We start from the raw sequence: 22,303 nt of genomic DNA on the forward strand, positions 1-22,303 counted from the left end.
CTAAAAGAAAGATTTGCATGAAAAAATATTCCACTTGGCTTTATGCAAAAAAAAATGTACAACAACAGAAGACCATGCACATCCAAAGCAAAGAGGGCAGGTGCTGAGTCGAGCAGGAGTGTCCTCGCACACTGCAGGGCTCCAAATAGTCCAGGTGATTTAATTCACCAGGGTAGTGACTTTTTAAGCAGACGAGCTCTTTATCAGATTGTCAATCAATTAATCTTTATTTGTATAGCACCAATTCATTCCAATTCAGCAAATGTTATCTCGAGACGCTTTTTCAAAAGAGCAGCTAAAATACTTTACTTTGTGTTATATGATGTGCAAAGACCCAATGTTAATCCATCATGAGCAGAGTTACAGTGGCAAGAAAAAACTTCATTTGAGAGGCAGAACCCTCGAGCAGAACCAGACTCATGATGAACAGCCGTCTGCTGAGATTGTGTTAGGCTTGAAAGGTAGGCGCTTAAAAGCGCCTACCTTCTCTGGTCCAAACAAATCCAGAGCATTCAGGAGCTGAATCTAAAGTTAGAAGGAGGACATACTGGCTTCTGCATTGTTGTCAGAGAAGCTTCAACATAGCATGTTTCCTTAATGTCTGATATCTTTTTAACACTTTTGCAAATAGTAGCAATACCAATGAGCCACTTCTAAAGTGTGTTTAATTACGTGTTCTTGTACCTTGCTGATCCCCACGCTGGCAGCTCTTGAAGTAGAAGGAGGAGTGAGGTTTAGAGCGGTGTGTGGGAGAGGAGGAGAGGAACGAGTGCTGCAGAGCAACACTTCATACACACTAGTCCCCAGCAGATTTCCCTCCAGTCGAGGGGGGGAGGTAAACATGTTCTGCTGCTGGGGCCACATCTCAGAGTACATATCAGCCACATACATTACTGTGACAGCTTTATTACTGCCCCTTCAGAGAGAATCAACCCACTCTCCTCCCACTCCACTGCATGCTATAGGTGTGTAAAACCAGCAGAGAAGATGAAGGGCTCTTCAGAAACATTGCTACAACTCTCACAGACCGCTCAGACTAATCACCATGGAAACTGCTTGGAAGGTGAAAGTGATCTGGAGGTGTGTCAGTCACTGAGGACTCAGAAGTGGCCGGTCTCTCTCCATCATTACCGCACACTCACAGAGGGGTTTAAGTGAAACTGGATCTCAGATGGTTGCTTTGATGGAGGAAGCAGCTTCTTTACATCTGAAAAATGATTCGTGACATGCAGCACCTGTAGAATACCAGCTGTAAAGCCTGCTGGGAGAGCTCCCTGTGGACGTCTCTGCACATATGGATAAATGCATGTTGTTCAGATTGGTTAGCAGGACGGGATGTGTCCACATACACAGCATTAAATATTCATTCACGAGTTGGCACGTGGAAATACATGATCCTCCTGCTGCTCACACTTACTTGAACATGTTCAAATTCTGTAGCAGAAACGTAGACTCTAATGCTGAAAGCTGTTCAGTGCTAACACAGCTTTGTGTGTCAGTGTATACGTAATGTTTTCATGAAGCATTTAGATATCTTTGTCATGAGAAGCATGCATACAGCTGCATCTCCAAAACGTAGGATATCATGGAGAAGCTACTTTTTTAGAGTAATTAAAAATGTGAAACTTTCATGAATTCTAGATTCCAGAATTTCATAAGATTAATCAATCAAATGTCGACATTCTGAAAAGCATGTTCATTTATACACTCAATACTTGGTCAGGGCTCTTTTTGCATGAATCACAGCTTCAATGTGGCGTGGCAGTCAGCTTGTGGCTCCGCTGAGGTGTGATGGAAGCCCAGCTTGCTCTGATAGCAGTCTTCAGCTCGTCTGTATCATTGGGTCTGGGGTCTCTCATCTTCCTCTTGACAATACTCCACAGAATATTCAGGGGTTCAGGTCAGAAGTCCAGAGTGAAGTTTTCCACAAGCTATCTTGCGCCCCATGAAGTTGGTCAATTTCACCTGACACACTATGGGGACTTGCTCATTTTTTGAGTGGCCTTCATCAGTTTTTGGGAGCCTCTGCTTGGCTCCCTTTTACAGCCGCTGTTATTGTTGAGGAAAATATAAGTGCAAAGAAAAGAAATGCATGCAGTGATTTGGGGTTTTTGGCCTCGAGCGTTTGTCAAAATAATACCTCTAATGTCCTTGAATTTATTTCAAGAAGCAGGTTTAGTTTCATTCCCAGAAGCAAAGCAAATCTGAAACATGGGCTGATTGAAAAATGAGCTCTGCTGAGTGAGAGGTAAATCTGGACATGACTCAGTAAACCTGATTCTTAAAAACACACTCCTACTCCTCAGTTTTCACATGTGAATGGATGGATGGATGGATGGATGGATGGATGGATGGATGGATGGTTGGATGGATTGATGGATGGATGGATGGATGGATTGATGGAAGTTTGGATGGATGGATGCATGGATTGATGGAAGTTTGGATGGATGGATGAATGGATGGAAGTATGGATGGATGGATGGATGGATGGAAGTATGGATGAATGGATGGATGGATGGAAGTATGGATGGATTAATGGATGGATGGATGGATGGATGGAAGTTTGGAAGTTTGGATGGATGGATGGATGGATGAATGGATGGATAGGTGGATGGATGGATGGAAGTATGGATGGATGAATGGATGGATAGGTGGATGGATGGATGGATGGATGGATGGAAGTATGGATGGATGGATGGATGGATGGATGGATGAATGGATGGATAGGTGGATGGATGGATGGATGGATGGATGGATGGATGGATGGACGGAAACCTTCAAAAAGTGGTCTCGAGACCAAGACCGATTAGAGTATTACAACACTAGATCATATTTTGTCTGAATGATACATTTGACAATCACTGTCATCATTAAATGTCCGTGGTGTTTTCCTTTTTCTAGATCTGCGTCTGACTCCCGGAAAAAGAGGAGATACAGGTGTGTATGTGACGTTAACATTACTGCATAGACGCACTTTACTGTAAATGTCAGAGTGTGAGTAATGATGTTGTCACTTCTGCTTATTGATTACTGTTTGTTTAAAACACAATGCAATCCTTATGGGTGAGTGGTGACTCCTCTTTCTACTTGCTGTAATGAGCACGGCTTCATTGTCTGACATGTGGCGTGTTTTTCAGATCTGGCAGCCCAAAGAACAAACACAAAGACAAGAACAAGCAGAAAAAGAGGTGAGATGCACCGAGAGTCACTTATAAACCCTTAACCAGGTGTTGATGAACTAACATAAAGACACAGATCTCTGATGTAACACAGTTTCACATTGATTATCAGTAAAACGTTGTGCACAGTGTCGAGGATTCACACAGTGAACAAACATCTTAGTCTTGAACGTTGGGTACGACTGGAAGTCTCATACATTTATATTGCTATTTTACACCCATTGTCTCACACGCAGACTCACAAAGAATTTTAATGACAGAACAGAAACACAATTTCCCTCCATACATTTGCACCCTGCCTTGATTAGAATATATATTGGAAGTGTGTGGCGCTGCATGAACTGTTTTACATATCATGAGATAGTCCACTGAGCTCGCTGTGGCGCGTGTGTCCCCCCTGTGATGTGTGTGTTCATACACATGGCTTTGCGGATGTAAATGTATGCACGTGTGTGTGTGTCTGTTGTCATCCATCAGGTCCCCCGGTGAGACCCCGAGCAGGAGTTCACAGCGTCAAGGAAGCTGCTGCAGCTCCCGTAGCGCCTCCCTGTCCTCCATCCGCAGCACCTCCAAATCTCCCACCAGGTAGACACTGCAACACACAGAAACAAACACACACACACACACACACACACACACACACACACACACATCAACACACACACGCACACTGATAAAGCTGAACTGATTGGCCAGAGACTCTCTGTCTCCTCATGGGATGTAGTCAGGTACAAATAGGACTCATTTGCGTACTCATAATAACATAATAACTATCCTTCAGCTCTCCCAGTTTAATAAAAGCTGAAATTACCCAAAAAATACAACAAAAAAATTGATTTCTTACAAAATCAATGCAGCTGTGTTGATGTTGTATAAGAATGCAAAACATGATGTAACAATTTAGTGTTGAAGTACTCGAAATCGCTTACATTTTGAAGGTCTTGGTCTCGTCTCGGACTTGAAAGCATTTTTACTCGGCCTTGTCTCAGCCTCAGACTGGACGGAATCCGTGTTATAAATCAAGACCTGTCAAGACCACCACTGATAGGCTTCTTTGCCACGTCATTACTGTGATTAGAAGGAAAATGCCTTTTTCTAAAACAACGAAGATGATGATTTTTCAGTGATGTTTATGGTCTTGGTCTTGACTCGGTCTCTGAGCTTTCTGGTCCTGGGTATGTCTTGGTCTCGGTTAGTATGGTCTTGACTACAACACTAGTAAAATGTTCTTTTCAAATACAATAAGTCAGCTTACACAACCTCGTTCTGAATTATTCATAGATGTATTTGATATATTCTTCATTATTATCAGTGCTTATACAAACTCAAGTGTTGGCTGCAGTCTCTCACCTGCAGTCTTCTAGGGTCAACTCTTAACCTGCTCATAAATTCTCTCAAGCTCGGTCATTTTATTTTCAAGGAGCAATACAACAGGTGAAGTCATTATTTTTATCATGAGGTCCAGAGATTCCCTTTCAGCCCTTTGATAAATATGAGCCCTGAGCGAGGCCAACTGCAGCCACAGTTTATGAACATTTTTAATAGCGTTGCTCTGCAGGAAGGAGTCTGTGTGTGCATTATATAAGATGCTTTTTTTTTCTCTCCCGTCGCTGCTCTCACAGATTGAACTCCAAGCACAAGACAGATGGACAAAAAGCGTCGGGCACCTCGCTGTCCCCGGGCTCCAACGCTCCTACCGCTTGGCACAACGGGGACCACACCCAGCGGAGCCGAAACGGAAAGGCCGGCAGACTCAACCACAGCGAGGGAGAGAAAGGGCACGATGTATGTACTCTCATCTATTACACTCCCACACCCCCCACCCCACCCCCCAAACCCTCTCCAACGGTATCTGACAGTCTCCACAAAGTGACTTTTATCCTGCTCTTTGTGTTGGTTGACATCAATTCTCATCTTCTTTGAATCTTTGAAATTATTTGTCATAGTTTTTTAGGTTTTTCTTAAGAATATGATTATTTTAGACATTTAAAAAAGAAAACACCCCTGTGTGTAAAAAGCTGCTGCTCCTGCTGCTTTGTTTCTGGCTCCCTTTGACTCCTCTGCCATCCTGATTTTTTGTTTTGTTTGTTCTTGTTGTTTGCCGGTAACAGAGGGAGGGAGCAAAGAGATGAAAGGTTCTAGTTTTTCATTTCAGCGAACATCCTCTGAGACGAGGCTCAACATTAACATACCACACCTCAGATGGAAATATGATGCGCGACGGCAAACACACCGTTTCCAAATGAATGCACAAAAATGTGTGTTTTCTTTCGGGGCAGGTGTCTGCTAACACACAAGACAACAGAATAAAGAGAGGCAGGAACAGGTATGACTAAAAACACCCCCAAAATGATCTTTAAAACAAAAATGTGTCAGGAATGAGAACGTCTGCAGATAACGTCTTCATTAGAGAATATTATTAAGCGCTCTGATCAGACGTCTGACGGGGCTTCAAAGTGATACAAATCTGTGATTCCCTCTTGAACTAACTAATCCAATTATTAAATGGAAAGCTTTGATCTGAGCATGACAAAATGAATTGAACAAAATACGGCTGTGCAGAACAACGCAGCAATCCCACCTGTTTTTGTTGCAGAGCTGCATGGAAGATTTAAAGTGCTTCAAACAAACACACAAAAGGATGAAACAGAACATAGGGTAACACTTTATATTAATGTCACAATATTCATCATTAGCTCGTCACTAATTGGCATGCTAATTAGTTGCATAATGGCGGATTATTCGTCATTATTGAGCAGTTATTAGTACCTTAAGCCCCGTTTCCACTAAGCAGTCCGGTTTGGTTCAGAACAGTTTGGTCCGGTTTGGGTTACGGTAAATCCTGATCTTGCTCGCGTTTCCACAGCTAACCTTACCCCTTACACTTCATTATATCACAGCTGCGCGACAAAGCGTAGAAAGCCAATAAATTCAACAAAGAAGAAGAATGAAACACAGTAAACATAGATCAATGATTCCTAAGAAGGTCTGCATCCCTGAGGTCGAGGGGTGTTGCTACGCGCTGACAGTACAGTACAAAAAAACAGTCTCGCTTTATGCCGATACGTTCATGAAGGTCGGTTACACCGAAACGTTGTATGATAAAATACATTTATCAGCAGAAAGTGAGACAGTGTGCCGGAGCATTTCTCTTTATCTTTAATTTATTTAAGGGTCATTACATTACATTAAAAAACAGCAGACACTTCCTATAATAGGCCCCTTAAAGCGTGATAAATCACACTCTGTATATAATCCCCTCTCTGCTGTTTAAGTGCTCCTGGTTTGTTTTTGCTCCTCTGTTAGTCTCTGATTAAATCCGCTGTCATGGAAACGACCTCTGCTCTTCACCACTTTAAAATGATCATCAGAGCTATAGTCAGACAGCGGACGTTACGTTTGTTTATAACAAACAACACGACTAAGAACCAAAGGGAACGCTCATGATATGATCGTCCTTTTAATGGATGGACGTCTAAATTGTTTGAAACTCAGAGAACTGATGTCTTCTGTTTTCTACTCCAGCTCACATGTGTCCTCTCTCTCTCTCTCTCTCTCTCTCTCTCTGCTTATTTTTGTTCGTTTTTTTAATCAATCTGATTGGTTTATACTCATGAATAAATGCCCAAATCTTTCTGTCTCGTTTGTATAAAAAGCACTCAAATGTTTTGGAACTGGACCACGTAGGTTAACTGGGTATGTGTAATAGTTTCTTCTTGTCAATACAGCTGTCTTTTCTCCTTAAGCACATGTTCTGCTCAGTGATAGATCCTCTTCTCCTCCAGGCGTCCATCAGCTCCTGCAGAAAAACCACCACAGCTTAAAACAGACTCTACTGCTCCTTACTTACTTTACACAAATGTTGATATGCATGTCGCCCCTAGGTGGCAGTGTCTCTTCAATCCCGAACATTTGTTTCTAGTCTCAGGCCGGTTGCAGAAAGGCGAGGGGGGGTTTCTACAAGGCTGCAGAAGGATGCATTGCACCCTCATTTTAAATTTCTGCACCCTCAATTGAATAGATGCAAAAAACAGAGATAGTGTTTTTATTTACCTTTAAATGACAACAGTGACTCTATGATGGTCATGAGAGGTGCACGTGACCTGTCCGTTCACCTGGGACCCATAAGAACTACGCTATTTGTCATTAATGTTGCCGTGGCTATAGCTGCTGCCCCTCCCCCCCTTAATCTCAGCTGCACCCCCCTAAATCATTTGGTTCTTGAACCGGGCCTGCAGGAGGTCTGTTTGTACCTTTGAGCCTCTCTGTTGGGATGTAGTGAAGGAGTATTTACATGGCTCTTCGTTAAGCAGCATCTCTGTAGGTGATGATGCCTCTTTTTGTTAATCTGCACCAAAAGTGTAGATATTTGTTTTCATGCTACCCTCCAAACTGGAGTCATGGCAGAGGAGAAGGCTGCTTATGTGTGACAGATCTCAATTTTACTGCAGCAGTTGTGTGGTTTAGCAAATGTTCAATATAGCAGCTTTGTTTTTTTATATCTTTGTCATCCTAATTTGTTTCTGTAGTCGTCCTCTTTGGATCCATATCATTCACTGTGACGGAGACAGTCCTGGATGCTTCTTAGAGAAAAGTTCGGTAACAAACTACAAATGAATGCCCTCCTTGAAGCTCTCTCTCATGAAAAACCAACGTCCAGTTGGTTGCTTTTTAAGCCTGGCTTGTCATCACTACAGCAAATTTGATATTTTAGCAAATAGCAAAAGTTCAACCAGTTTGAATAAGTCTGTGAAGTTACTTGTTCTAAATCCACTCTGATCTTGTATTTGATCATGCCTATAAACCCCTCTATTTCAGCCCTGCTCAGAACAGACTGCTTCTGTGTCTGTACTTTTAAATATGTAAATGAGCTGTATCTGACCACGCCCCCATCTCTGTAAGGGCTCGGGTGTCTCGGGCTTTCTTGCTCCTTGTCCTATTGTTTACGGTGAGAAGGCAGACTCAGAGGGCAGAACAAACACCTAGCTGTGGGAGTGTCACCCACCTGGGGGAGGGGTTACTGCCCTTTGTGATGTCATAAAGGGAACATCTCCAAACGGCCTGTTTGAGCACACATTTTCTGAAAAGTGGAGCAGGCAAAAGACGGAGAGGATGGACTTTTCTCATCATTGGGGGTTTTTAGACAGACTAGAGACACACATTTTTGACATTAGCTTGTACTGCCGTTTTCCTTTTTTGCATGTAGTTCACATTGAAATTTAACATTTTTCGTTGGAGATACAAAACATGCAAGGCAATACCAAAGCTCACCTGGAAGCTTGAACACTGGTGGTGCTTCGACGTTGTGTATCTTGCTGCACAGAGGATTGTGGGTAACAGGTCACCCTGCTATCCTTCAACTATTGGATCAAGTTGCATGCCTCTAGATTTCAGGAGAGAAAGCTTAAGAGTGGAGGACTTTTGGGGAAGTTGATAAAAAAACAAGCTTTACAGCACAAAGCTTCCAGACTGTCTCCAACACGATGAGCGAGACCGTCCCAAACAAGGGGCCAGTCTTCCTCCTGCTCATGACTAATGGATGTTTTTAAACACTTCAAACACAACTACATGGACTCTTGGAGATTACTAGGACTACTGACACATTGAAAAAAAAAACACCAGTGTTACTTTTAAAGGGACCCAAGCCATTTTTGAAAGTGAGCTCCCATGTTCTGGCTTACAGTTTCAAACTGCTCCTCGGGGCGCTCTCCCTCCGTACCTGTGTTTATCCCGATGCACAAATAACAAAAGATCACCTGGAAGAAAGATGGCCGACGTCCAAAAACATAACAGAATAGAGAGCTAGAGAGTGCTGCTGAAAAAAAGACCCAGGCCAAAATGTGACTGGGGTCCCTTTTAAATGTGCTAGTTGTACATTATAGCAGTGACTATCTCTCCCTGCCCCCACCCCCTCCCCCCTTGTCCTGTATACCTGATCATCTGTGTCCTGTGTGACTCACTCTTGTTGTCCTACCATTTTTACTTCCCATTTATCTTTCACATCTGCGAGCTCTGCATGCCCTCCTCCTCCTCTTCCTCTTCCTCCTCCTCCTCCTCCTCCTCGTCCTTATAGCTCCTCTACTCTACATGGATGTCCACTAATATGACAATTAACTCTTTCCACTTACCTCTATCCATTCCCTGTTTTGACACAATATGGCTGCATTTGTACAAGCGAAAAAGACAAAGCAAATCATGTAGTGCTTAGATTCATCCTTTGTTTCTTATTTTAGTTTGAATTCCATCTGGATTTGATTTTTTATCACCCCCTTCCCCCCCCCCTCCTCTACGTTATTTTTTTGACTTTTTGGTTTGTTTATTTGTCCTTTAGTCTCTGGACACAAGTATGTAGCTTTGTTACTAAAAGAGGTCATTGTCTTTTTCCCATTTCGCTGCGGAGAACATTCCTTTCTCCTTTTTTCTTTCTTTCCTTTGTTTTGTTAATATTGCATACGTGTCACTGATTGAAATGGAAGGTAGGTAACGCTTTGCCTACGCACGTGATCTATATGCAGATGAGAATGTGACAAGCACCCTAGCCTGAGTGACGTCAATGTTTCTCTCTCTCTCTCTCTCTCTCTCTCTCCTCTCTCTCTCTCTTTCTGTTGTTTACACTATGGTCTAAACTCATTTTACTTCAGCTGTTATGATTTGACTCTTAAAAAGATTGGATTACGTAGAGCTCTGGTTTTTCTCTTTCCTTCTTAACTTCATCCTGAAGTGTCCCGCTCTATCTTCCAGGTCCATCTCTTCCTTTCTTTCTTTCTTCTTTTTCGTTTTTCTTTCTGTTGATTTTTGGTAGAATGCATTCCTGTTTGTCCAGCATCTCTCTGTTTGTTGGTGATTTAGAACATTCGTCTTATGATTTTACATCATATTGATTTCCACGACTGTTTCTAACGACTGTAATAAGCACCAGTGGTTGTGTGTTCTTCTTATATACCGCCTAGTTGTCCTCTCTCTCTCCTGTGGAGAATGGCTCTTCTCTCTGCAGGGGCCACTCGTCAGTGTTTCTATTGTATCTTAGATTAGGAAGATGTTCAATCTGAACTTCTCATTGCATGCCTAAACCTCAGCTGTATTTGCTTTTCTTCAAAATACATCTCGGAGTTTTACCTTCTTCTTTGAGCTGCCTACAGCGGCTGTGTGCATCACAAGTATCTGTTACAAACTCCCACTTTGACCCTCCATCCTACACTGATACTTTGTTGGTTTTTCAAATAGAGGTTTGGAACATCAGGTATATTCAAATCTCTCTTTCAATGTGATTCCTGCCAGGAACAAATACCTCCAAAAGACCAAATCCAACAATGTAGCCGTTTCCACATCTGCACTCCTGAAAATATCTAGATCATTTCCGGAGGACTGCTCTGGATATTCTCCTGACCTGGATGTTCACATATGCTCCTCACAGCGGGAGACTATCCATGTCAGACTAGAGGGGGGCGAGGGGGTCTCCTGAGGCAAGACAAAAAATTATGCAGAAGTAGCAGACGAAGCAACAGAGTCCTCTATACAACGCTATAATGAGAATATGTGTATTTCTATCAATGCTACGTGTAGTTGAACAGAATCACAATGTGAACTAAAGAGTGGAGAAGAACATACTGGAGAACAGGAAACATAATGCAGCAGGTTCATTAGAGCACAGAGATGGTAGAGGTGACGTGCAGACAGTCTATGGTCGTGCAGCAGTTTGGCTGTTAGCGTTCACACGAACAGCTCCTCCTGCAAATATCAGGAGGGTTCTTCTGAGGCCAAATAATGCTGTAGAAGATTATGCAGTGCGGGCGGCTTAGCAAGTCCAGTATTAGCAATTACCTTAGCTACATGCTAACATAAAATGACAATACTGAAATGCTAATATTTAGCAGGTATGTTTACAATGTTTACAGACTGTGTGTGTTTAAATGCTAACATTAGCTCATTAGCTCTTCTCACCGTTATCGCATTTATTTTGCGAGCATTAAAGACGGAAACACATCAGATTTAGTAGAATGAATCCTCTGACGACCATGGTGGAATAGTTAAGATTTTGCCTGACTGGACCAAAAGCAGACCAGGCGACAGTCCAGGCCAACACTGCAGCCTGTAGATCTTTTCTAGCAGCTGAAAATGAGATGAACTGATCTCCTCCTCTGGGCACCAGAGCACACATGCATCACACAGGAGTGAAAGATTCATCTGTTGGGGACCATTATTCATGCTCTGGTGCAGAGATAAAAACATACATCATAGTTGGGACAGATTTATTGTTGGTTTTGGTCTTTAACTGGTATTAAGATCATAAAAAATATATCGACTCTCTCATACTTCAGGACACATTTTTACTTTGCAAACTGTTAGCTTGAAGCTAATGCAGACTTCTCGTCACTCTAAAAGTGGGCTCTAAAAGCCTAAAGGATCCATCGACTTGTTTCAGCCGTTAACTGGAGTTTCACAGGACTGATACTTTTTGGAGGGGGTTCCTACATCAGTCTTCCCCAGAAATAAAAACATGAACACCATGAAATATGGTTGAACCCGAGTGTTTTCCCAGGAGTTTAACCCACTGTTGCTGATGTAGAGATACGTTAACAGAAACTTTGGTTGTAACCAGAAGTCTTTGAAACACCAGACCTTAAAGACGTGTCTGGGAGTTAAATAGTCCTTTAAAAATCTAAAGAGACACGTTCATCCCTCAGTGGGTGCTGGATCCCAAAAACACAAAAAGGTAGGGAAAGCTAAACGAGATCCGCACACCAAGAAGCCCCCGTTAGAAGGATTTATTAAGTGACGCTTCGAGCGAACATGCTCGTCCTCAGACTGTAAATCCTTCTAATGGGAGCTTCTTGGTGTGCGGATCTCGTTTAGCTTTCCCTACCTTTCCAGTTAAATACTCCTTAAGACGGGGTAGAGAATCCATGGAGAGAAAAATAGGTAAGAAACACCCAGCTGTCTTAAAAGTGACAGATAAAAGGTGTCACTGTGGCGAGCCGGCTGCTGTGCGATGTATAGGAGGGGAGCGGGCCCAGGAGGATTGACTCTGTGTGTGAGGGCTTCCCTGCACATTGTGGTTTTCCTCTTTGCTTTTCAGTTCTTTTCCATTGATGTCCATGCATTGTCTCATGAGTCACTGGCAGGGAAGGGTTTTGTGTCTTTTTCTCTTGCATTTTGTGAATCTAATGATGCACTTATGTTGCCCCACTTTTCCCTTTTCTTCATACCTTACCTACTAAAGGAGGGAATACCACTTTATTGGTAAGTGGATGTTAACCAGAAGGGAGTTAAACAAGAGTAACCATTAGACCAAAAAAAAAAAAACAGAGAAAATGGGTCGCTGTTCACATCTCAGCAATTGTCTTCAGGAAAAAAAAATCCAGAAAGAGAAAATTGAGTAGCAGACGATTTGTTTTCTGATTCGATCGATTCAATAATTGTGAACTTTATTTTGTTCCTTCCATTTCTGTGATGTTCCGTCAAGTTGTCTTCTCTTTCTGTTTCGTTTCATTTTTTTAACCATTACTTTAAAAAAAGAATAAACAATGAAGAAGTCCTCTTTTTCTACTCTACAAACTCTGTAGCTCTGTACTTTCTGCCTCTGCTCTTTAACTTATTTGGTTCACAGTTTTGTTGATATTTTTCCCTCTCTTCCTCTTCCTCCTTCCTCCTCCTAGTTTTTTTGTTTGTTTTTGCGATTATGATTTCTTCAACTCATTATGGTTTTGCATGCCAAGTATTGCATGCGCTGCACCATAGAGGACTATCTATAAGCCATATGGAGAAAACCTAGATCTTTTTCTTTTAGATGTTTACCTTCTTTTGGCAAGTACACCGTAGCACTCACTCCCCCCACCTGAAAACACTCTAATGCTCTCTTTGCCCTTTTTCTTTTTTTTTTTTTTTTTTTTCTTTCCTTTGTTGGTCATCGTTTTCTCTGCAGAAGCTCCGTCTGCTGACCTCCAGCTCTGACGGCCTCCAGTCCACTCTGCTGAGAGAGCATAAGCTCCACAGCGCCCCCGGCAGGAGCCAAACGGGACAAATGTGCACAGCGGGAGAGGCTGGGAGTGTGGACGGCAGGAACACAGCTGTGAACCAGACGTCAGGGAGGAGAGGGAGTCAGAGAGGCCAGAATAAGAGCTCCCACTCCCCCGCTCACAGTAGCGACTCGGCCCACTCGCAGCACAACCATGCTCACAGAGGGAGAACCCCTCGGCATCAGAGGAAGTAAGCACAAACAACAGTTTCGGATTCCCCTCGGTTCTCCAGATATGAGAGCAGTTATCAGGTCAAACCAACAGGTGTTGCAGCGATGGAAGCGGGCAAGAGAAGTGGTTCAGATAGAAGTGATTGTACCCGACCTAAAAAGCCTCTGCATGTTTCTAATAAGCTCCACGAGCAGAAACGTGCTCAAACTAGGATCAATATTGGAGATGCTTTTGAAAAATGGAGAGAGGTTAGAACACAGAAAGGTTTACAGACTGATGCAGAGCTGGATAAACACTGAAGCTTCAGTGTCCACAACATGGTGACCTGTGTGAGCATCGACTCTAGAGAGGAGGGGGCGGGGGGAGACAGCTTTCTATAATGTTTTTAATTTGGGCTGCAGTACCCATCTTAAACACTAGGTGTCAAAGTTACATACTGCTCCTTTAAACAACAATAATAAGATCATTCTTTTAATGTATCACAGGACAAAAGGTGGCCACTCTTCCAAGCGCCACCACCGCTCTACTCGAGGTCAGGCTCACCACCGGAGCACGTCAGCATCTCCAGGACGCCACTCGCACGCATCGGGCAGGAAGAAAGAGGAGTCTCGAAGCAAACCAAACCTCCGGCAGCGCAGCAGCTCCTGGAGCAGCGGCCGTTCATCGTCACGCTCTGCCTCCAGAGACAGAGGGCCGAGCAAGGCCAAGTCCCCCCACAACAGACAGAATAACTCCAGGTGAGTTATTCTTAACTGTTTGATTACTTGTTGCCAGGGTTTCTGTTTTGCTGTTCTGATGGTTTTCTGTTTGTGATGCAGAGAGAGGGACAGTGCCAACCGCTCCGACACCGACAGCCGAGCCCGCCGTCGCTCACGCAGCTACTCGCCCATTCGTAAAAGAAGAAGAGATTCTCCCAGCTTCATGGAGGCTCGCAGGATCACCAGGTAACAGCAGACGTAACACAGTCTTCCATGTCTGCCACTTAAACATGACACACTCTAATAGGTCAATCATCGCTGGGGCAAAAGTCGTTAGATCTTCAGATAACGGTGAAGACATGCAAGAGAAATACAATTTTTTCCTGCTCTAACTCACAACTGGATGTTTTAAGAACCACATTCAGATTCATGAACTTCTCTGTGTGAAATAGGAGTTACAATCAGTGAGGGGAGAATTAAAGGTGCAGGCTTGGTGGGTTTATGATGTTTTGAGGTGACACTATGAATTCCTCGGCCACACAGAAATCACTTATACAGGATTTATTTAATAAAAAAATGATGATGCATTGGTTAAAGGCAGGGTTGGTCATTTCCTCTAGAAACACTTTTTAAGATTTTGGTTGAAATTGTCTTTAGGTCCTGACAGAAATCAATAACTCGTGCTCTGAAAAAGGAACAAAGAAAATCCGTCATCTCTAGCAGTTTGTAAGTCTGTAAAAACTTTGACCAATGTCTGCCACGAGGTACCAATCTGATGAACCAATCACACGCCTCCCTGTCTCCCTGCTCGTTCTCTACCTCTTGCATGCCCTAGCTCGCACTCAAAGCGTATCACCGATGACGGAGTTTATACTGTGAGTTTACTTACCACTGAATGAGACATGAGACGACGTAGTTTCTACACAAAGCAAGAGATGGGCCGAGATCCGCTTCTTGACCAACGGTGCTCGTGCATGTAAGTGAGGGGCGTGGCTTTTGAGAGAGCACAGAGGGGAGAGGGGGGGGGTGTGTGCAGACGGGGCACTGAGGGAATGCTACTTTCAAAATCATGCTAGTTTTAGAAAATTACCAACCCTGCCTTTAAGGTGGACTCTGCAGTTAAAGCAACAATGTTACAATGTTAGGAAGTCCCCACTCTTTGATGCAGTAATCTTTTTTTCAAATGTTCCTTGATGACATCATCATTTTCCGCCTTATCTCTGATTGAAGCTCAGGATCTTATAATGCAGAATTCTCGCTCTCAGTAAACAATAAGCCAGATGTTTTTGGTGGGTTTTTTTCCCATGCAGAGTAATTATTCAGCCCTGAATAATGCAGACAGTGTGATGGATATAATTATGGTGTTGTTGAGTGTTTTGTGTCACGCTGACAGATGCTTCTATCTAATTATATCATTGAGGGTTGGCATAAAAACAGAAACACCTCTCTGTAATGCCGTGAATTTCATCAGCATCATCACCTGCTGCCTGCACAATGAGGTTCAATCCACGTCTCTACAAAAACTTTACATAATGAACGAAGTCATGAAGGAAGCATTTAATGCAGGACTGATGTTAAAAGGGGCAGGAGTTAAAAAGCAAACATCGATCTTTCTAGTCATCTTTGTTTGTATCCATGCACTCTATTGTTGATTGTTCCATTAAATGTGAATCAATAAATGAATATGCATCAATACATCTGTTTCACGAGGTGTCTGCACATCGAGAGATGTTTTACGACCCGGCCTCCTTAAGGCTTTTTACAAACTTGTTTTGATAGTGACAATTTAATCCTTTTCGTCAATTATTAAAAATCAAAAATGAGAAAAAACCCCACCTCTTTTATTTACTTTAAAGTATTTTGGGGACAGCAGGGAGCGAGAGAGAGAGTGGGGATTGAACTGTTTGAAAGGAGCCGCAGGTCAGACTTGAACCCAGGCGGTCTGCTCGGAGGACTACGGCCTCCGTACATGGGGCACGACCTCCCTGCTGGGCCGTCTGCGCCCCGTGTTTCTGTGATTTAAGGGTCCAATGAGTCCTCTCAGTGTGAACAGACAGGGATGAAATGTGTGTGTATTCTGTCATCTTTCACTCCATTCCTAGAGATCCTGATGCCGAGACAACGGGATGCTGCTGAACTCAGTTGCTGTGGGCTAGTTACCGTGGTAACAGTGAGGCTCCAGAAGCTCGTCCGAGCTGCAGCACCATCGGCGGTCTCCTGAGTAAACCTGCCCTCGTCCTTTTTATTTTTTTAACCTCTCCTCTCTTTGTTCACTCCGACTCTGAAGCTGCTCGTCTCTGCAGACTCACACTAACGTTGTAACACAGGGGGACAGAGATTAAAATGCCATCAAGGATTATTAAGCACATATCTCTTTATGGCTCAGCCTGTTTGGATTCCCGAGGCAGATATGGAAGACGAAAAGCTGAGCCTGAGTAATCTACAAAGACAAGGTGCAACATGTTGTTGGAGCAGCAGGGAAACCTTGATAGCATTTATCTCTCCCCGCACCGCTGAGTGTTGATTTTTCTGGGTGTCGGCCTCCACTGTAGAAGAAGAGCTTCTTCTTCTCTTTTTTTCAACTAACAGCCAATTACCTTACAGGGAACACTTCCAGGGTGGCTATTAACCAGGCAATCTGTGCTTCATCTGAAACTAACGACATGCATTTCTCTACTGCGTGTGTGTTGGTGTGCAAAGTGTGTGTGTGAACAGCTTAGGCTTTTTTAACCCTTATAACTGCTCTCTTTTAGGCTCTTTACTGATCAACCTAACACTGATTTGCTCTCAATCAACCAAACGTTGTACTAACACAACTTATAAAAGACCTTTGCTGCGTTCATGTTCTCAAAAAACGATCCTTTGGTCTTTATTTTTACGAGCTTTTTAGAAACTAGCAATAACAATCATGTATATTCAATTGTCAAATACGCAAAGAAAAACCATCTGCAGCCCTAGAATTAAACCAGAACATAAAAAGGACATTCAGTTTTTTTTACCTAAAACGGGAAGTGCTATAGGCCTTAAAGACACAGATTTCCAGATCAGGAGAGTCCGATGAGCACGCTGGCATGGTTTTCATTCCGTGCTGAAACGTGAACACAGGAGCAGATTTAAAAGATTGAGAAATGTCTGGTCTCATTAAACTTTGAAATGGATTGGACAAGTGGTCGGAGCTCTTTTTATTTTGAAGCTCTTCATGCCAGAATTGTAAATGAGTTTTCCTTAAATGTCACATATCCTCCTCCTCTTCAACCAGTTTAAATAAGTCTCAGAGCTCCCCAAAACATGTGTGAAGTTTCTTGTTCTAAATCCACTCTGATCCTGTATTTGATCATTCCTATAAACCCCTCTATTTCAGCCCTGCTCAGAACAGGCTGTTTCTGTGTCTGTACCTTTAAATATGTAAATGAGCTGTAGCTGACCACGCCCCCTCTCTGGAAGGGCTCGGGTGTCTGTGAATATCTCGCTCCATGTCCTATTGTTTATGTTGAGAAGGCAGACTCAGAGGGCAGAACAAACACCTAGCTGTGGGAGTGTCACCCACCTGGAGGAGGGGTTACTGCCCTTTGTGATGTCATGAAGGGAACATCTCCAAACAGACTGTTTGAGCACACATTTTCTGAAAAGTGGAGCAGGCAAAAGACGGAGAGGATGGACTTTTCTTATAACTGGGGGGTTTGTATTCGGACTAGAGACACATATTAGTGTTAGAGAAACATGGTGAAGTGGATTTTACATAATGTGACCTTTAAAATCACACAAGAGCTTACAGAAATTGGCTAAACCATGCACTACTGTATGTGGATGACTTCACCAACTCTTGTCCTGTGTATTCTAAGTACTTAACACTCATTGCAAAATCTGGGAACGTCTAAAATAGTGAAAAAAGAAAAGAAAAAGGATTTTGTGAAAACCATGCTTGTCACAAAAAATGCTCTTTAAGGAAATAAAGTACCAACTCAGACCCGTTCGAACATTGAATGATCTTTCTATCCACGAGTATAGCATAGCTTTATTCCTAGCACTGAAACTGGAGTGTTTTAAACATTTGGGCATTTTCTGCATTTTTGACAAAAGCTGTTCAATGAAGATCTTAAAAAAGTTATAGCACTTCCATTTCCTGAGATGTTTCAAACCGAGAGAGCTGATGAGAGATGTTTAAATGTGTCCTTTCAGAAACTCTTATTTTCCATTAATTCCAACACATCAATGAAGGATGCGACACTAATATCCAATATCCAACCTAAAGTCCAATATATTTGTTAACACTTCTCCTACTTCCTCCTCTCCCTCAGCGCTCGGAAGCGGCCGATCCCGTACTACAGACCAAGTCCGTCCTCATCCAGCTCCGACAGCAGTCCGGCACGCTCCAGCCGCAGCCGGAGCCGCAGCTACAGCAGCTACAGCCGCAGCAGGAGCCACAGTCGGAGCCATAGCAGGAGCCGGAGCCGCAGCCGGAGCTGGAGCCGTAATCGCAGCCAAAGCCGGAGCTGGAGCCGCAGCAGGAGTCGATCCCGCAGCCACCACAGCTACTACAGCCGCAGCAGCTACGACAGCCCGGGATTCTGAAGGAAACGGACAGAAGAGAAACAGAATCAAAGAGAGAAGTCCTGATAGGTTTTAATGACGGTCCAGGGCCCCTCACCCCCCACCCACCCCCACCTCTATCTCTCTCTAAAGCCGAGCTTGGATCAAAGAGGAGAATGTTTTTTTAAATATAGCACATAACTATCAAATTGGCTGCCACTGTTCATTATATCTTATACAAAGGAAAAGTCCGGTAGAGCCCAGAGAACAAATCTTGCTGTATGTAAGCACTTTTTCTCTTCTTCCACCAAGCAACCAAAAATGAATCAAGTTAAAACTATATATACACTCTATCTAAATATATATATACTACAAAAAGGAGCCGAGTAGAAAGAAGAAATGTGGACGCAACAGCAGCTCACTTTACATTTCAGAAAATCAGACATTTTTCTTCTTCCCTCATCACGAACTCTTCTCCTCAAAGACTTTAATTTCAACGATGCAGCGCGATCAACAAAAGTGAGAACAAAAAAGAGAAAGTCGGAGGATGAAATCGTAAGCGAAAAACAATTGGAAAAAATAACTTTTTTTAAAAATGATGTATAGGTTTGTGTGAATAGATGTAAACTCTCTTTGCGTTCTGGCTTTGTAAACTATGCACTGTATATTCCATGTAGTCTAAGGGAGGCTTGTTTAGCATGATGCTTCAAGAGAGACTTGCTGCTCGATAAAAGGAGAGTCACCTGGCCGACATGATCGCTGCCAGGGTGCATCGGGGCTCCCCTCTGACATGCTCAGTGTGTCAGCTGCTTGCAGACAGAGCTGAATGAGAAAAGAAGGCAAAAGAAACTATGTATTATGTATTTTTACTCTTTTCCCTGTTTAAATTATTATGTTGATTCTGCTAATCCTGACATCATGTGTGAGAATGTGTGTGTGTGTGTGTGTGTGTGTGTGTGTGTGTGTGTGTGTGTGTGTGTGAGTGAGTGTGTGTACCTCTTCCGCAGTGTCCAGTGAGGTCATTAGATATTTGTGCAGCTCTGATGCTGGTACTGTACAGGAAACTGTCTGCAAAAAGGCCTCCATGCACTCTTTACACAACTATTTATTATTCTACTGTATTTATTAAATTTATTTATTGGGTTATTTATTATTTATTTTATTTATTTAAAGCAGTTGGATTGTGCTTTTGAAGCTGAGTTAGCTGCAAATGTATTCCCACTTGAGGATGAACTGTTCATGTCCATGTTTTACACAGATCTGTCTCTTAATATGGTGAAGGCTTAATATCGCTATTGGATTAGCGAGCAGGGTGAACATGATAAAGATCCTCTGATTTCAGCCAGAGGGACGGAGGCTCTGCCCGCATTTATTCCCATAGTCGCCTTTATGGCTCCACATGTAAAGGTTGACTTTAAAGGAGCAATATGTGTTGAAGTGCTGGCTTCTCTGACAACAATGCAGCAGCCAGTATGTCCTCCTTCTAACTTTAGATTCTGGTCCTGAATGCTCTGGATTTGTTTGGACCAGAGAAGGTAGGCGGTTTTAAGACACCCCCACACAGTCGTTTTGGATGCCCCTCGGTTTGCCAGATATGAGAGCAGTTATCAGGTCAACAGGTGTTGCAGTGATGGAAGCGGGCAAGAGAAGTGGTTCAGATAGAAGTGATTGTACCCGACCTAAAAAGCCTCTGCATGTTTCTAATAAGCTCCACGAGCAGAAACGTGCTCAAACTAGGATCAATATTGGAGATGCTTTTGAAAAATGGAGAGAGGTTAGAACACAGAAAGGTTTACAGACTGATGCAGAGCTGGATAAACACTGAAGCTTCAGTGTCCACCACATGGTGACCTGTGTGAGCATCGACTCTAGAGAGGAGGGGGCGGGGGGAGACAGCTCTCTACAATGTTTAGAATGTGGACTGCAGTACCCATTTTAAACACTAGGTGTCAGAGTTACATATTGCTCCTTTAATTCAAACTGTAGTGTACCTGCCTGCATTAGAAAGTGTCAGAACCAAAACACCCCAGTGTGTGGAGAGGAGCCTGATACTCTGATGGTTTTAGCCAACACACACCCTCTTCTCATTATGGGTCAGTAGTCAAGAGGTCACTTTCTGACTTTATTATTACAAATGTGTATGGTTTAAAAGCATAAAATGTATGTAATGCAATCAGAAATGTGTTTTTTGTGACATGTGAAATTAAGTGAATGACTGGATAAATTTGTCTTTTTTTGCTCATTTAAAAAATACAATCTCTACGAACCCAAAAAAAAGATCAATCTTTTTTTTTTTTACACAAATTTACTTACTTTTCAATTGAAGTGTAGTTACTTTTGTATTTTTGATTGCAGGGCGTAACATTTCGCTTTTTACCATCATGTGTTATTTCAAAATAAAGGCAGAAAGATGGAGCTCATATGTTAACAAACTGGCGGTACAATCAGGGATCACCCTTAAGTCTTCCTTTCCATTGGCCCAGTCTCATGTCACTCACAGTGTTTCACTCCCAGTATAACCTGATTGAACTCAACTATGATACTCTGCAAACCTGTTTATTTATTCCAGTATAGCATCGCCCCTTTGGTTCTACAAGTCATTCTCTGTAGTGTACAACTTATTATACCTGACAATAAATGGAATCAAATGGGGAAAAAACCTGACTGGTGTTGTAATTTCTTTGATGGGCCTGGGGGTGGCAGTAGCTCAGTCTGGAAGGACCTGGGCTGGGGACCGGAGGGTCACCGGCTCAAGCCCCAGTGCGGACCAAAATACGGAATAGGGCAGAGCCGCACTGCTGAAGTGCCCTTGGATTTCCACAGGTCCTACCTGTGATTGGGGCCTGTGTGTGTGAAAAGCATGTCTCTCAATGACAGAGTGTAAACCAAAATTTCCCTCAGGGACTAATAAGATATTTAAAAATGAAGAAAAATAAAAAAATTATATGATACATCATACAGGGGTTGTGCAGGTTTTCCCTGCAGATGGCACCAATGAGGTAGATGTCTTTCAGATTCAGATTCAGAGTTTTTATTGTCCCACAAGCGGAAACTCACTGTGAAGTGGGTGATCTGGGGTCATAAGTATGGCCCTAGCTTTCCTCAGGACCTGCTGATTATACAAGGTCAAAAGCCCAACCTGACACCCTGAGATTCTACTGCTTGTTTTTACAAGTCTCCCAAGTCTCCCAAGTCTATTCTTGTTTGACAAGTTCAGGCTTCTATACCATGCAGCGATGCAAAAATTTAAAACAGATTCAATAAAACTTTTATAAAACAGAGTCATCATCTCCGTAGAAACATGTTGAACCTCCTCTGTAGTCTGCCTCCTTGTTATCAGTAAAGAGTCCAGCTGTAGTATTGGAGGAGTGAATGGTATCATATTTAGTCAGGGCATGCATTAATTTGGGTTTTTATTTTGAGGGTTTTGTTTGTTTTAAGTTATTCCTTGATGGTTTCAGGGGTTACAGGGTACCATAGAGGCTACATGCTACTGAGATGGCATATACATACAATAAAGTCACACACAGTTACTACAACAGTCAGCCAAGCTGTCAGCAGCTTAGAGTAACCACCACTTATTAATTGCCTGTTGGTGACATTAATCACATGAGGGCTGACGTCAGCGACACTGATCTGCTAACAGGCAGTAATGAAGCTGAAGCTGAACATGAAGAACTTTAAAATGTAGACCACAAAATGTGTGTCG

General features: G+C 42.8%; 1 protein-coding gene across 1 annotated transcript in view; it reads left to right on the top strand.

Annotated features, from left to right (window-relative positions):
* srrm3 (serine/arginine repetitive matrix 3) overlaps positions 1-21,258 on the top strand; it is an 86,410-nt gene extending 65,152 nt beyond the window's left edge. The window contains exons 7-14 of the mRNA XM_020650435.3: positions 2,902-2,937; positions 3,138-3,188; positions 3,657-3,764; positions 4,802-4,964; positions 13,102-13,385; positions 13,852-14,103; positions 14,185-14,310; positions 18,363-21,258. Of these exons, the coding sequence (XP_020506091.2) occupies positions 2,902-2,937; positions 3,138-3,188; positions 3,657-3,764; positions 4,802-4,964; positions 13,102-13,385; positions 13,852-14,103; positions 14,185-14,310; positions 18,363-18,636 (1,294 nt within the window). The 3' untranslated portion in view covers positions 18,637-21,258. The remainder of the gene's footprint in view (positions 1-2,901; positions 2,938-3,137; positions 3,189-3,656; positions 3,765-4,801; positions 4,965-13,101; positions 13,386-13,851; positions 14,104-14,184; positions 14,311-18,362) is intronic.
* The last annotated feature ends 1,045 nt before the right edge of the window (positions 21,259-22,303 follow it).

This window comes from Labrus bergylta, chromosome 14 (assembly GCF_963930695.1).
Source record: "Labrus bergylta chromosome 14, fLabBer1.1, whole genome shotgun sequence".
Lineage (NCBI taxonomy): Eukaryota > Metazoa > Chordata > Actinopteri > Labriformes > Labridae > Labrus > Labrus bergylta.